Source organism: Chenopodium quinoa, unplaced genomic scaffold (genome assembly GCF_001683475.1).
Source record: "Chenopodium quinoa cultivar QQ74 unplaced genomic scaffold, ASM168347v1, whole genome shotgun sequence".
Classification (NCBI taxonomy): Eukaryota; Viridiplantae; Streptophyta; class Magnoliopsida; order Caryophyllales; family Amaranthaceae; genus Chenopodium; species Chenopodium quinoa.
In genome coordinates, this window is record NW_018743812.1 from 261,253 (window position 1) to 278,485 (window position 17,233).

The 17,233-nt window shown below is 35.6% G+C and overlaps 2 protein-coding genes across 2 annotated transcripts; both read right to left on the reverse strand.

Annotated features, from left to right (window-relative positions):
- Positions 1-2,347: 2,347 nt before the first annotated feature.
- On the reverse strand, positions 2,348-6,250 carry LOC110685334 (acetyl-coenzyme A carboxylase carboxyl transferase subunit alpha, chloroplastic-like). The gene is made up of 10 exons (XM_021861835.1): positions 5,416-6,250; positions 5,195-5,269; positions 4,924-5,031; positions 4,677-4,837; positions 4,472-4,586; positions 4,219-4,373; positions 4,061-4,112; positions 3,899-3,967; positions 3,630-3,707; positions 2,348-3,558 (listed from the first exon to the last, which is right to left on the reverse strand). Exons 1-10 carry the CDS (start codon positions 5,809-5,811, stop codon positions 2,557-2,559), a joined length of 2,211 nt encoding a protein of 736 aa, XP_021717527.1. The 5' UTR covers positions 5,812-6,250; the 3' UTR covers positions 2,348-2,556.
- Positions 6,251-6,806: 556 nt separating this feature from the next.
- LOC110685335 (pre-mRNA cleavage factor Im 25 kDa subunit 2-like) lies at positions 6,807-16,773 on the reverse strand. Its single transcript, XM_021861836.1, has 7 exons — positions 16,468-16,773; positions 14,571-14,616; positions 8,319-8,412; positions 8,152-8,225; positions 7,894-7,980; positions 7,703-7,813; positions 6,807-7,480 (listed from the first exon to the last, which is right to left on the reverse strand). Exons 1-7 carry the CDS (start codon positions 16,590-16,592, stop codon positions 7,409-7,411), a joined length of 609 nt encoding a protein of 202 aa, XP_021717528.1. The 5' UTR covers positions 16,593-16,773; the 3' UTR covers positions 6,807-7,408.
- Between the last annotated feature and the right edge of the window lie 460 nt (positions 16,774-17,233).

Sequence of the window (17,233 nt, forward strand, 5' to 3'; positions counted from 1 at the left end):
AAGAGGCAAACGGACTAGGACCGGGGGCACGTAGACGACCTTCTTACGACCCCGATGAGGAATCAGTTAGTTGATGATGTGCGCCAAATCAAGCTACAAGGGTCGTCGCCGAGGAAAACATGGAAGGTGAAGATGACCATCCATCGTCCATCGTCCGGCTCTAACTATTGTCTTTCTTTCTTTTTAATTATTTTAATCTAGCTTTTTTATCGTCTCATTTTATGTTAATGTAATTTGCAACTCAATTAAAAGTAACTAGTTAGATTTTATGCATATTGGTTTTAATTTACCGTACCCGGTCGTCGCCGAGGAAAACATGGAAGGTGAAGATGACCATCTATCGTCCATCGTCCGGCTCTAACTATTGTCTTTCTTTCATTTTAATTATTTTAATCTAGCTTTTTTATCGTCTCATTTTATGTTAATGTAATTTGCAACTCAATTAAAAGTAACTAGTTAGATTTTATGCATATTGGTTTTATTTTACCGTACCCTTAGTTACTTAGTTATTGGTTTTTAATCGTCTCGTAATAAATTAATATGCTTTATTCCTTACATTAAGGATATAAGTACATATATAGCAACGTATTAAAATAACTAATAAAGGACATGTATGTATACGAATTGTACTGTTCGGATGGCTCGTTCACATCAAACACACATAAAACTATAAAAGCATTGAAAATAATTTTATAGTAGTAGATTAGAGATTAGAGAGTTGATATTAAAGAAAGGTAAAAAGAAGCCAAAAACCTGGAAAAATTGGGGCAACTTTGTATTTTTCACCCTATTCTGGAACCAGAAACCACTTTTTCCTCCACGCGATCCGCTGCACACCAACACCACCGCCGCCTATGGTTGTTCAAAATGCCGCCGCGAACGAAAGCCTTCTCCTACGGGGTTGATATGGCCCTAATAATTTACACTCTTTTCTAGTAGAGTGTCTTTTTGTTGAGGACAACGGGACGAAGAGGAAGGCTTTTGTGGGTTTGATCGGCTGAAGGCGGAGAGATGGTTGTTAAGATCTTAAGCTTGAACCAGAGGTTCAACAATGGTGAAAAGTAACAGAAGTTTCCGGAAGAAAATAGAGAGCAAAAATGAAGAAGATTTTGTGAATTTTTGATTGAATAGTTTAAGTTGTAATAATGCTTACAAACATGTATTTATACAGCATTCAATAAGCTAAGCTTAGCAACTAGGAGAGAAAGCAATAAGTTTGTTACAACATCTTAGAAAAATGAATTGATGGAAGTAGCTTAGCAAGTGTATGTATATATCAGTGGCGGAGCCAACAGCTGTCCCCCATTTTCGAAAAAAAAGTTTTTTTTTTTAAAAAAAAAAATAAAAATACAGTAAAAGGCTATAAATAACATATACTTACAGTAAATATTACAATGTTGAATATGGTTTGGTGGTTGAGTCCTTAGTAAGACTGTGTCTTGGTCCTAGGATTCCCTACTCTACTGTTTTTCAGCTTTTTTGTTTTTTTTTTCCCCTACTTCTTGTTTTCTGATTACATACTCTAACTTTCAACAGCCTTTTTAATTTAATGTAATAATATGATTGATTTGAGAAAGTTGAGTTTATTATTTCGAATGTAACTCAAACCCAGGCCCTTCATATCTACCCTCAATTTGTTTTAACGATAATTATTTGACTTTATGACAAGGTAATTAATTCGTATTTATCAATTATGTGATTACATAACGGGATTTACAAACATAAATTTATTCATTTTTGTTGGATAATTTATTAATATACAATAAAACTTTGTTACTCTTCTTTTGCCATATAGAAATAATTGGCGTATGTGATTTCAAATAAATATTAAACAACTTAGGTGATCAATTTTTTTCTTGAGATTTTTGCCGAAACTTTAACCTCCACAATTTGTCCCCCCGAATTATAAATCCTGGCTCCGCCATTGTGAAAGAGGGTGAAGTTTTCGGAGAATTCGATGTACGTAGTGTTGGAGATGGTTGAGATTGTTGCTATCATTTGTCTGAACTCCATTGCTGTGGTTATTCTAAGCTTCAACATTCTTGTTTAGAAATGAGAGAAAGAAAAAAAAAAAGGCGGGAATGTTAGTTTTGACTGTTTGTAACCGTTATCTCAAATTTTTGTGTGATGGGATTGCTATTGCCTGTCTGTTTGCACTATATAAATAGAAAGTTTTCACATATCTTTAGTCATTAGTCAACGCATAACTTTGACTATGTATTTTTTTTAAAAAAAACCTTGATCATAATGTCTATGATATAAATTGTATAAATTTAATATTTTGGGAAATACGAGTATACATTAACACATGTTTAAACCATAAAATCGAATATGTACTAAAAAAAAGTGATCAAAGGGAAACAACTATTAAAAAAACGGAGAGAGTATTCCTTTATCTTATATGGATATAGTATATCGTTGTACGTTGGTTGTTCTATATTCCAATATTATCCTTGGACTGTCCAAAAATATGCTTATTTCAATCTTAGCTATGAAAAGCTTTGATATGTATATATATACAATCTCATAGGTTTAAGATCTGCACTCCAAATCTGATTATGATCTTCCATTTTCAGCACCAAGCTTACCTAGCAGAATTACCTCTGTAGGAGACACCAACTCATCTTTCAGATCATCTACTTTCCCTTTCAGAAATTCAGCTTTCATAACAGCAGCAATTTTCGCCTTTATCTCATCCTGTAGTCTTGTTACCTTTTCCACGCTTGAGTTTTCTGCAATCTCCGTCTTCAGTTCCTCTATTTTCTCCCTAAGGCCTGCCTTGTCTATAGCCCTTTCGATTTCTCCATTCATCTCATTGTTCAACACTGATAGCTTCTTGTTCATATCAGGAAGAGAACTTCTTTCAACCCTCTTTGTCGTACCCACAATCTTTAAGTTAGACGACTTCAAGACCTCTTCGAGCTCTTTTATTGTAGTCTCTACACCTTCTACTGTTTCCTTATCTATTTCTTTGCCTTGCAGTAATTTCTCTTCAGCAGACTTTAGTAGCAACAACTTCTCTTTTACCTTTGTTGGTACTTTTTGATTGATCTCCGCTTTTATCTTGTCACCTTTTGTCTTGATCTCTATGAGCCTGTTTAGCATTGCAAATTTAGCTAGCTTCTCTTTTAGCCCCATAAACTCACCTGGTTTGGACAATTTAAGCCTGAATTCCTGCATTAGTCTATCTGCTTTTTCCCTCAGAGCAATGCTCAAAAGCGGGTTTGAGGATATAGCTAGCTCTAACTTGAGTGATTCAAGTTCCCCTTGTAAGCCCATGGATATGAACGCTTTTGTGATCTCTTTGTCAACATCCTCCTGTATCTTTTCCATTGTTTGGTTTGTTTGCTCATTTGATCCCTTCGCTTCTAGAATCATCTTCTTGAAGTTCTCAAGTTCAGTCTCTATATCAGCAGATTCTGACATATTAATATCTGAAGGTTTCATCTTCCATTTCTTATTTGGATCAATCGGGATGCCTTCTTGAAACCCACCAATATGACGGTACTTGAGCATACGCTGTTGAAGCAGCTCTTCTTTACTCATCCTACCTAGTTCCTGGAATAAATGCAGCATCAGCAGATGGAAGTTGGGTAAATCATCATAGTTATCACGTCATAATGGCTGACCTCCATGGCTTGTAAAATGGCGGTCTTTATCTGCTGAGATGTCCATATAGGATCAGATTGTGCTCCTCCAAGCGGCTCCTGTAACAAAGCAACACGCCTTGCTAAATGAGAAAATTCAATTAATGAAACACAACTGATTTGCTGAACTGAAAGAATCCAGTGTATATTAAGGCTAAATTTAGAGCCAATGAAAGAAGTTTTACAACAATGGTTTTTAGCCAGAGATTGTCTGATTCCAGGCAGAAATATGAGAATTCAGAGACACTTACAGGAATGATAGCATCAGCAATTTTTAGCCGGAGGTGTTGTTGAGCTGTTATCCTCAGTTTTTCAGCAGCCTTTTCATGTAAAAGATAGATTCTGTTGCAGTTAATAAGGCTGTATTCTATGAAAACTTATTTAACAACATAGCAAGAGTAAAATTCATATACCTTTGGGGCTGCTTGGGATGAGTTCCATAATATTGCAGCACATGCTTCAGGACTGTCAATAGAGCAATGATAAGGTATTGTATGAGTATTGGATATTGATGACGAAATTTATAAAAACATTAGAGAAACCATATAAAGACCATAACCTCAAAGAATACCTAGCAACATAACAAACAGAGTTCTCAAGCATAAAAAATTTGTTGCAGCAGCCGATAGCCACAGCTCCTCCAGAACCACCTTCACCAGTTACAATTGTGATGATAGGAACTCTCAATCCAAACATGGACCATACATTTCGAGCTATAGCTTCACCCTGCGCTCAGTGAAACAAATCATTTCATCCCTAGTATTATCACATTTAAAGTCGAAAAATTAAAGTTAAAACATATATACAAGTAGTTGTCCACTCACTTGACCGAGTTCCTCAGATTTGAGATCAGCATAAGCTCCTGGTGAGTCAATAAGTGTAATTATGGGAAAACCATGATGGTCGGCATACTTCATCATGCGCAAAGCCTTCCTGTACCTGTTAAAAGGTCACCCATTCTGTCAAAAACAAAACAATATTCACTGAAATTTCCCTCAGAAGCTAGTTTGTCAGTTCATAGTTATATACCCATGAGGAGTTGGCATAGCGAAGTTTCGATAAATGTTTTCCTTTGTGTTTCTTCCCTTCTGATGGCCGATGATCAGATAGCTTCTACCATCGATGCTCCCTATACCAGTTACAATAGCTGGATCATCATAGCCTGCACGATCTCCATGGAGTTCCACCCACTAAAAGATGTATGAAAAAGACGAGAACATGATCATTAGATATTCCCAAATAAAATTGGATATATTCATTACAACAACTAAATTACCTTTTCTGTGATGTTCAGAACATGATCAAGGACAGTTGGCCTGTTGGGATGTCTAGCAATGTCTAAACGTTGAATCGGTGTCAAATGGGTGTACAGATCTTTTATAGCCTAACAATGATGAATTAGCACATCAGATGATCGAAAACGAAGGAATGTTCCTACTTACTACAGCTATGTATAGTCCAGTACTGCCTAAAATTTACTGCTAACATTAGACAAAGCGCCCAAAAAAAAGCTGCAGATGATAAAAGACTTTATAATATGCTGTTACCTGCTGATATTTGAGCTCCAAAGCACTAATTTGATCACTGTAATCTAGACCAGTTTCATATGCCATTCGACGAACCTGCAAGTAAGAGATGACCACTTTTCAAAGGATGGACAATATTTTTCGACTGATGCACAAGGAAAACTCGTGTAAGGTTCAGTAATGCACAATCCAGTGTAAGGTTCAATTACAAAATTATATGATGAACCAAGGAAGTCACTGACCTCGATGATCTTTTGCTCGAGATCAACCAATGGTTTCTCAAATGAAAGTGTCACAAGCTTTGGTTTATCTTCCAAAGGCTTAAAGTGAGAGAGGTATCTCAAATGCCCACTCGATAAATTAGGATCGATATCATCTGGCCACGGGTAGTCATGCTTCTTCCCTTTCTTAAGTTTAGCAATAATGTTGAGCCTTTTTCTGCTATTCTTATAGTTAGAGCATTCTAAGGGCCTTAATACACACATATTTAAGCTCATGATTTTACCTTCAAGAAAATCATTAGCAAGAACCTTCTTACCATTGCCAAAATATGACTTCGACTTATTTTCATAAATTGATTCAGAATCAACTGATCTTCCTTTTGCACAATGCCCTGTTGCTAGGGAAATTGTGGCCATTTTAATAATGTTGTAGACCTACACTGAAGAGGGGTACGAGATCACACTTCGCTACTAAATTAAGCAAAAAATTGTACTAGTCAATTGTTATATTATACACCGGGAGCATTATGACAATCAACGAAAAATATAACATGACATAAGTTTGAAAATAATTCGCACTTTTTGGATTTTATATGACATCGGGAAAACTGTCAGCATGTTGTCACGTGCTGACAGTTTTCCCGATGTCCCTACACAGCAAGTTCTATATGAAGCAACCTTCCTATGCTTGTGTGCTTTATTGATGCATGTGTTTGTGGTGTAGGTTAATGTCACTGTGTGTTATTTCCTCTATTTAATAGCTTGTTGCGCATATGGGGAAGGCTGGCCTGGATCAAGCCTGAGGATTCAGGCGTCGCACAAGCGATTTGCGCTCGTTCCATGACAACATGTTGTCTAATGCCTACACATTCATCATATGTGTTGGCAAATGAACACATTGTGCATGTAATCGTACATATGGAGTTGTCAACATCTGCATCAATGAATTTTGTTTTCTAAACACGCAATGTGCTTAGTTTTCTAAACACGCAATGTACTTAGTTATTGTGAACTTGTTCTAAACACGCAATGAATTTTGTTTTTTCTAAACACGCAATGTGCTTAGTTATTGTGAACTTGTTCTAAACAAGCCATGAATTTTGTTTTCAAAACACGCAATGTGCGTAGTTGTCGCTTGACAATGGTTATAGTCAGCTTTAATAGTACTAAGTTATTAAATATTAATGAACGGAAACAAGTTCACAATAACTCACCCTTGAACAAGTTATGCGTGTTGTTATCCTTGGACATAGCTCAACCCATGACCACTTTATCAATGTTGAGCTTGATACCGAAAGCTTGGCCAAGATTGACCATTCATGATTTTCAATGATTAATCTTAACCAATTCTTCATTACAATTAAGCTTAAGTTGATAAACATCGGCTAAAGTATATACTATGAGGTGCTTAATACTCCAAATTCTAATCTGCCTCCATCTATAAATATTTGAGTATACACAAATCTAAATCATAGAATCTTAGACCAAAAAAATGATACGATTCGAGAACACCTAAAAAATAGTGGAACAACAAAGGGCATACATTTTAGCCAGTTCGAACTTCGCAGACGACTGTATGAAGAATGCCGACCTAATTTCCTATCAACTGACAAGTACAGAAAAACTAATCTTTAACTAAAGCTTCTCTACAACTCTAACCACCAAAAAAAATAAAAAGAAACATAATGTAGGAAGTTTAAATAGAGGCGGCAAAATACTAAAGGCTAAAACAAACATTATACAAGCAAGAAGGTTCACATATCAGTACAAACCCTGTGAAACAATGTAACCTTGAATCTCCTAACGATACGTTAATGCTAAAATGATGATAAGATATATCAGAAACTGAGGGAAGGCAGATAGTCAGCAAAGCTGGGCTTCCATGAAGTGTGGATCTGCTACTATCTCAAAACAAGACAGCCACCAATAACACAACAACCACTGCTTCTGGCACTACCCCGTCCAAACTGATCAGTACACCACACAAGTTTAAGTGAAGTTGTAGATTAGAAAATCAAGGAGAGATCATGTTGAATTGAAATCTTGACAATTGCTGAGGGATGGTTGAGATCACTGGTCCATATCTCTGCAACACGCCAACACCAAACAACTCATTTTACTTTTCTAGTAAACAACTGATCCAATCAAGACATAGCATGCCGAAAACATACTAGCATGCAGTGCTTATGAATGTATAGAAACTTAAGGCACGGTTTATGCTTATATAAAAATAAAAAAATAAAAAAATAAATTGCCATTTGAGGGACCAAAAAGAAAAATGAACAATTCATTGGTTGGAATTTCAAACCTGAACATTATCATAAAGCTCAAAGAGGGGCACGGCCAACAACTTAAGATTTTTTGGTACGGCAAAGTATTCTCGCTCTGGCAAGTGGACCATGAAAAGCTTTTTACATTCCTGTTACAAAATCTTTCAAGGTCAGCCTAGTCCAAAAGACTTCATGAAAAGAAAGGAGCACCGTCAAATAAATCCTTCACCTTGGGTTTTGTGATGTGAGGAGGGCAGTAGGGATACATCACTGTTTCAAAATTTGGCCTCCACCAGTTAGCAACACACTCACCAATCTGCAAAATAACATTTAGACCTTAATATTCTTAGGAATATGTCACTACTAGGATTTTACTTTAAATAAACACTTCATGAAGCCAGAATAACAGCAAATAGGAAAGAGCAAAAGGGTGTTAGAGACAGATAATCAGAATTAGTACAACGTAAAGGACACCAAAGTATCATACCTGCCAATTAGGTTGATGAGCAGTCGAGTTAGCACCGAGTTTGCTAGAAAGTTTCCTCTTCAAACCTTCAATTTCTGTTCACAATAAATGAATAAAAATAAAGTAAGTAAACTGTGACAGAGCTAGGATAGTAAAAGCACTGAGATGATACTATCATAACGTTATACCATTTTCACCAGGCTTCAAACGACCACCAGGAAGTTTGCAGAAAGTGTTTCCAATTTGTAATAGAAGAATGTGTGGATGATTATGTTCTTGGACCTGGTCAATAAATGCCAAATTATTTATTTAAGACAAAGCTTATACTGAAATTTAAGTGTATACAAATATTATTCCAAAATCATGCTTCACTATAAGTAATTAACAACCCAAAACAGTCAAGTGAACTTCAAAACAAAGATGCTTAGAGCATTGAGGATTCAGTAGCACGTGCCGACCTACCATACCAAGTCAAGGATTCAATCCACTCCAAGATCCACATGCCACAGTTTATGATGAACCATTGGTAAATGATACGAAGTACAAACCAACATAAAACGGGGTAACAAGATCCTGAGACCAGTGCACTTTTCCCTCTGTCCAGCTCTCATTTACTCATACAAGTTTTCTTTTTCCATATTTCTATCTTAATTTCCAGCTGACTAGAAATGTTCTCTCCTTCTTTGGATATATGAACAAGTAATCCCTACACTCCCTTCCTTTTTCCAACAGACATCAGAAATAAACAAATCTTTATGTGGGAAAGATAGGCCATTTGGCCACTAGCTACCTTTGTTAAGCTATACTGGATAGTTGAGTGATGCTAGGCACAGAGATGTGGAGTAGTTTAGCAAAACCAAGTAGGATTTTGCAATCCTATACCCATTTCAATACCAAAACATTCTAGATTCCAAAATATCATGGCTTGGTATAAGACTTTCATAATCTTGTAAAGTTGGGATGTTCACCAATTACCCAAACTAGAGCTTGCCATAGGATACAAGAACCAGCTCAAACTATTAAAAGAAGATTCAATACCTCACAGATGATAAATTCTGGGCCTCTTAAGAACAGTGCTATGATGTGAATCGAGTCCCCTTCCTTATAACTATTTTTATTGCTTTATTTAGGTACTCTCTTGGTTTTACCTTACTCTTAAAGTAGGGGTTTTACAAGTGAGTTTTTAATCATGTTTTTATTATTTTCTTAGTAGTAGTTATGGGGCCTTGGGCTTCCAAAGTTGTGTTAATTAATTAGTGGGCTCTCTTGGTTCATTAATTAATTATTAGGGCTTTTTATTTAGTTTGCTTGCAGGGCAAGTAGGATAGATTTATTTTTCCTATATATACTAGTTGTATGTCAATTATTTTAACAAGATGTTTTATGAATTATAATTTGAGATTATTGAGCTTTTGCTTGAAGAGAACTTTGTTAAGGTTCAAACTAGTTGTTAACTAGGGTTTTGGGATCGTTACTCCTAAAATCAAACTTAGAAGTCGTTGCCTTCTAAGACTATCTTCCAAATTTCCACCATTAAAATCACTCAAATCCTTCCATTAAATATAAACCGTTAAAATACGCATCAAATTGGTATCAGAGCCAGGTTTGTAAGTCCCCTCCACTTACACGATCGATCTTGTTGATTGAAAAAAAAATAAAAAAATCATTCGTACGCCAAACGGATAAATTGCAGAATTCATCGGTTACTAGTTTGTTGCGCAAAAGGTACTCGTAACTCCTATTTTATTTGTTGGTGCGTGCTTTTAATTTACTTGGTGAGTTAACAGACTTGCTTCCAAAATATTGAATTAATTTTATTAAAAGTTGTGTCATCAATCATCATTGATTTACTTTGCTGCCAAAGATTACACTACATTGCTATATACGTGTCGTCATTAAGTTTGTGAAGCAAAAAGTACTCTTTGGGAATTCAGTTAATTGATATCGTATAATTGTTAAAATTGTGGTTACTTATTGACGCGCGATTGAATTCTTGGGTAGCATAATAGTTGTGGACACTGGTTTTATTTGTTGACGAGAGAACTTGGGACTTGTGTTTAATTTTCTGAATATTATTTCGACATCATGAGTACTTTAACAAAGGAGGATCTTGATACTATGCTTGTTGAAATGATGAGAAATTTTAATGCGAGTCTTGAACGAATGAATGAGAAAATTGAGAAGAGTACACAAGAAATTGCTCAAACCAATCAAAGGGTTGAAACTTTGTCTACTCAAGTGATTGGGGAAGGAAGAATAATCAAAAACGAACAACCTAGGGGAATCATGAGAAATTTTCCAATTGACAATGATCGAGATTTGAAGTTGTTGGAACTTCCGGAATTTACAGGTGATGGGGATGCCGAAGACTTTTTAGATTGGGTTCGTCAGATGGAAAAGGTCTTTGACTATAAAGGTTTTGATGAGCAAAAAGCCTAAAAGGTTGCAAACCTAAAACTGACGAGATATGCTTCTCTATGGTTTGAGAATTTACGTGCCAAGAGATTGAGAGAAGATGAGCCACAAATTAATACTTGGAGTGAGTTGAAGAGACAATTAAGGAAACGGTTCCTACCACGGGAATTTATCCAAGATCAATTCTTGAAGTTGAATCATCTTGAACAAAAGAATCTTAGTGTTGCTGAATACACTAAAGAGTTTGAGAAATTGTGCATGCTTTGTGATTTGCAGGAAAAAGAGGAGATGAAGATTGGACGATACATAAAAGGGTTAACACCTTCGATTTCTCACAAGGTGGAAACATCAAATTATGTGTTCTTTGATGATGTCTTAAGGTTGGCAGAGAGATTTGAGAAACAGGAGAAAGAAAAGAAAATTTCTTATTTCAAGGAGAGGAAGTCATTCTTTAATGGTGAGGGTTCGAATATCAACTCTAACAATTCAAACAATGAAGGGAAGATGATTGTTGTTACTCCCGAACAAGCTGCATTGGCGAAAAAAGTTTGTTTCAAGTGCCAAGGCATGGGACACATTGCTAGAGATTGTGGTAACAAAGTGACGGTATCCAAGAAGGAACATAGAATGTTGTTGGCTTATCTTGACCAAGAAGAGAAAGAGAAGGAGAGTACATGTTTGCTCAATACAGAGGAAGAGTTTGATTTTGAAGAGTTTGAGGGTCAAGAAAAGATTACTCCTAAACCTGAACATCACCATATCGGTATCTTAAGGAGAGTTTTGCATGCTAATTTTGTTCCTCCTACTACACATGAGCAAAGGGAAAATTTGTTCCATACTATATGCAAAGTGGGTGATAGGAGTTGCTCGTTGATTATAGATACGGGATCGTGCACCAATGTTGCATCTACTAAGTTGGTTGACACTATGAATCTTTCTACTAGGGACCATCCTACTCCTTACAAGCTTAATTGGTTACATGATGGAGATGGACTACAAGTTAAAAGGCAAGCTTTGGTGAACTTTTCCATGGGTTCATATTCTGATAGTGTGTGGTGTGATATTTTACCTATGACTGCTTGTTCTATACTCTTGGGTCGTCCTTGGCAATATGATCGAGGGGTGTTATTTAATGGTGTTACAAATGTTTATTCAGTGAAGGTTGGGGATAAGAGAGTCCAATTACATCCTTTACCCCCTAAGGCGCCACCTATTCAAGCTCCTGCTAGAGAGTTGTTGATTATGCCTAAACTTAACAAAAAGGAAAGAAGGGCTAATATGTTGTCATTGACAAACCAACACCCTTTTGAGATTGGTGACTATGTTTTCTTATCTTTAAATGCTCAAAAAATCTTTAATAATTCTAGAGGTAAGAATGAACCATTAGAGGAAGGACCTTTCAAGATTGTGCATAGGGAGAATTATGATACTTTTCAAGTACTTCTTGGAGCGGGAATTTGCGCTACTATGAGGGCTAGTGACTTGGTACCTTGTCTTCCGAACGAAACTTGAGGGCAAGTTTTTTTAAGAGGGAGGGAATGATGTGAATCGAGTCCCCTTCCTTATAACTATTTTTATTGCTTTATTTAGGTACTCTCTTGGTTTTACCTTACTCTTAAAGTAGGGGTTTTACAAGTGAGTTTTTAATAATGTTTTTATTATTTTCTTAGTAGTAGTTATGGGGCCTTGGGCTTCCAAAGTTGTGTTAATTAATTAGTGGGCTCTCTTGGTTCATTAATTAATTATTAGGGCTTTTTATTTAGTTTGCTTGCAGGGCAAGTAGGATAGATTTATTTTTCCTATATATACTAGTTGTATGTCAATTATTTTAACAAGATGTTTTATGAATTATAATTTGAGATTATTGAGCTTTTGCTTGAAGAGAACTTTGTTAAGGTTCAAACTAGTTGTTAGCTAGGGTTTTGGGATCGTTACTCCTAAAATCAAACTTAGAAGTCGTTGCCTTCTAAGACTATCTTCCAAATTTCCACCATTAAAATCACTCAAATCCTTCCATTAAATATAAACCGTTAAAATACGCATCATGCTAGCTACTTCTCCATATAACTAGGCTTCAATTTAATCCTCAACATAGTGCTATTGTCCATAAAAATGCCTAGACAATAGTCCTTTCCAGCAAAGCCATCCTCGTGTGTCCTTCAACAGATCATCCCATACTGATATACTACCAAAACCATGTCTTGATACTGAACCAACCAAGATCATGACTCAACTATCCTTCCATAATCCACCCACGATAAGAAAACCTACTTCTCGTATCACAATCAACATACAACTTTCTTTAGCCTCTCCAGGCAATCCTAGCTCTAACCCTCAAATGAGAAAACCAAAACCAAAAATGTTGATTAATAGTTTGAGGCCTCATAGGCAGAAATTACACGAGTATAGGGGTTTTACATTCATGCATTTTTCTCAAGTTTGCTTTGGTAAACCATAATAAGATTAAAATAGAATTCAAAGATTCGTGTACTAGCCACTCAAAGTACACAAGCAATATGCAAATCCAGAAGCCCAAAATTAATACATGAGAATGGAAGGATCAACTTTTGAAGTGAAATGATCTGACTATCTGAGAAAAGTAGAAAACTGTAAAGGATGGAGAACTATACGTGAAAAGCCTACCAGAAGAACCAACCATCTTTTTTGTAGGATATGTATGTTATAGGGGTGAACATGGGTCGGGTACCCGTAACGTTAACACTATCGGTTCGGGTACCCGATAACCAATAACACTAAAAATGATATCCATTACCCGAACCAATAAGTTCGCGTACCCGAAGTTCGGGTACCAGTTACCCGAAGTTCGGGTACCCAGATTTTCGGATCGGTTATCGGATACCCAATATGATATCCAATAATAAAAATTTAGACTTTATAATATAGTTATTATGATATCATTCAACACTAATCAACAATAATACCACATGATCATGACCAAATTACTAATAACTACTAATCATTTAAATTATGAAGTGATTACGAAGTAAAGTAAGAGTTTAGATTTTGGATAAATAGATTTAAGTAGGAAAAAAAAAAAAAAAATTGTTTATCAGATCGGATCGGGTAATCGTTAATTTTAAAATGATACCCAATAACCGTACCCGATAACAAATTATCGGATCGGGTACCCGAACCGTTATGGTTATCGAAACGGGTACCCTAATTTTCGGTTCGGTTACGGTTCGGATTTTCGGGTTTTCGGTTTTTCGGATAATTTTGTTCAGCCCTATTATGTTGAACCCTAAGAAGATGAACATAAACAACTTCAAATTTCAGTAAGGGCCCTCAAGGATCATGATCTGACATTGAAATACTCCCAACAAATTGTAAAATTTAAGTTGAGATCATCTTCCTCTGACCTCTCTCAGAACACCATATCTTTTGGTCAAATGACCGCCATGGCTTAAAGAAAGAGTCAATCTCTTTAACAACTCGAAAAAAGAAAAAAAAATCCCACTATTAAGCCTCAATAATAACGACATATGAAGATGAGACATGAGTCTATGGCAAAAACGTAGAAAGTAACAGCCTTGTTCCAGCAAAAACTGTTTCCATCATAATAACTATACTTGTGGAACAAACAAAAATACAAATTCTACATAGACCCCACATGAGAGAAGCATGCAAGTGATGCAACATGTTATAATAGCTAGCTGCTAGCAAACCATGTATCAAATCTCGAAAGCGGATATTCAGGATCGAAAGAAAACATCAGTACCAAACAGGGGTGCAGGAAGAATAATTATAATTAAAAAAAAGTCACATGATTGTTCACAGGACATAATGGATAGACAACTGTCATTCAAGATCACTGAAACATAGAAAAAGTATTTACAATGCTGATTATAAGAAACTCTTTGATCCAAACATAATTAATTTTAAGGAAACACACAAGAATAAGATAGGAAGAAAAAAGCTTACAAAAAAAAGAAACATAATGTATATCTTTCATATCCAATTGGAAGCACATGAATAACATCAGTAGCATGCTGAGAGTAACTTACAAGTAGAATGCCTTCCACACTGGTCCTCATGCCTTCTTTAAAGTAACTATAATTGAAAAAATACAGTGGGTCATATTAGTATCAATTGTATCAAACATTAAGATAATTAAAATAATAACCACACAAACAAATTAGATTTTTCAACAAAATGAAGAATATTTTTATCAAACAGGCAATAAATAGTGAAAATTATATAGCCACCTTTAGGGTTTCCGTCACTACCAAAACAATACAATCGGTAGGGAAGCAAAAACCCTCGCATACAACAACTGTAAGGTAAAAAGATCAATCAACAAGCACATATGACTACAGGTCTACAGTAGATTTTCATCCATACCATATACGGATATACCATAAGCAATTCCATCTTTTGCACTGACTGGTTACTAAAAGTAATAAATACAAGTTTGATTTTTAACTTTGTTCTTGTCTCCTTTCAATACAGCTGTAAGGGCTAAATTATGATTAAAGCTTCTGCACTTTACAAACCTCCTTTATTAGTACAAAATTCAGGAACCAAGAACAGTAAGTGGACAATGGTACCACATGTGAAAGGACCAGCTCCCTGTCCTATGGCGGTGTTACAGTCTTACAGAATGTAATTCCCAGCATTAAATGAATGACAGACATCAATCACAGCTCAATGTTAAGTTCAAAAGTTCTTTCAAGATTCAAACTTGGTACTAAATAATACACACTCAATATATGATACGGCAAATGGAAACTCTTGGTCAAACAGACTAGACCACTACTCTTTCTATCACAGAAAAATACAATCACCTAGTACCCATAGCTTTTGTCATGTCTTGATGATAACTGCTAACCAAATGGTTTATAAATTATAATCATTGTTCATACAAATTTATATACAGATGACAGGTTAAATATTTACCATTTGGTTCTAATTATGTTTGATTCAGATCCACAAGTAGTAGACAGCTTGACACATCCCTAAGATCACTAACAATTGCAACAGTTTTGATGCAAAAACTCAAACTTTTTAAAAAAAAGTGGATGCAGGAAGCAAAAAGTTGTAAGGGTAGTTTACTGGTATCTATATTGTTTTTTAGGGAAAGTTCATCTAGTTACTGAAGGCAAGACTATGAAGAAATAATTATTGCCACTTCCTAATCTAGGAGTCCAATTCATGAGAAATTGGCTTCAATTAGTGCAAACATACGAGTCCAATTCCCAACAAAAAGTTGTAGTATGCTAGTATCTATATTGCTTTTTAGGGAAAGTCCATCTGGTAACCGAAGGCAAGACTCTGAAGAAATACTCGATAATTATTGTTACTTCCTTTTCTAGGAATCCAATTCATGAGAAATTGGCTTCAATTAGTGCAAATATACGAGTCCAATTCCCTACAACTTAGCCTAAGTAAGCATACTAGTCCAATTACCAGTGTTTCTCTTGCCTCATCTAAGTCATCATATTATCTACTTTAATTTGAAAATTTAAATGATCCTCAAAACATAATACAGAATTCATTACCACCTATCAGACCCAACAAGCGGTACAACAAGCTCTAAAAATCAGAACTTATGGAAACCTCGTAAGAAGAACACTGTTCATCTTAAAACCCTAAAACAAGGTTTGCCCTAATTAAGCACCAAATAACACAACTAACAGTAATTCCTAACAAATTTTTCCAAAAAACTCAAAATTTCCAAACGGGTATTAACAGGTCTAATACAGAAATCGCACAAAACTCAACCAAACAAAACATCAGCATCACAATCAAGCAAACAAATTTGAAACAGAGAACCCAAAATCACCCAGATCAGAAAAATAGCGAAATTATTTCCCTTTATAGTAAACTAAAACTGGAATTTAAATTATTGATTATCAGATGATATAATCAAAGTAAGAAAACAAATCAATGGAAGAAAATTACTTGACTTTCATACGAGCAAGACGATCGGCAACAGAGGTATCTTTTTCAAGCTTGGGTTCTTTGGTGCCAAAGGTGTAGCTTGATAGTGGGTATACGGCCACCACTGACGACGACGCAGCCACCATTGTTATCTTCTTCTTCTCTCTTTTTCTCTCTCTATTTCGCAGGCTGTGTCGCGGGAAGCTGCTTCGAGTGCTTTGGTGATTGGTCACCTGATTTGTATTTGCTTCGTGGTTTGGAACTTGATTAAAAGCCGACGTCAATTAGTTTAATCGGTTAAGGTTTTGCAATGCTCCTCACTTAATTGTTTTGTTTAGAATTCGTTATTAATATATACTACTAGTAGCATTATGCTAAATCGGATAGTATTAGGGCACAAGTTTAGTGTTGTTTGATTTTTTTTGCGAAAATGACATGTTCATGTAGGTGATGAATTTTTGGGTTTTTTTCTATATGGAATCCTTTAAATTTCACTTTTTTACGTTGTGGCCCTTCATTTAGAACTTTTCACACTGTAACTCCAAAATACATTTAGTGTTTATATACGGTAACCTTGCCGTTATCCCGCCGTTAACAAATTCCGTTAGTGGGGCCCACTCTTCACTTATTAATATTTTATCATCGATTTGCGTGTTAATTGTTCCGTTAAAGGTTTTAGGGGCTATTTTGGTCTTTAAGGAACCAAATCGGGCTAAGATTTGGGAAAAAAAATAACATAAATGCCTCGTTTTGCGTAGTAAAAACGTAAACACGTAAATCGAGACAT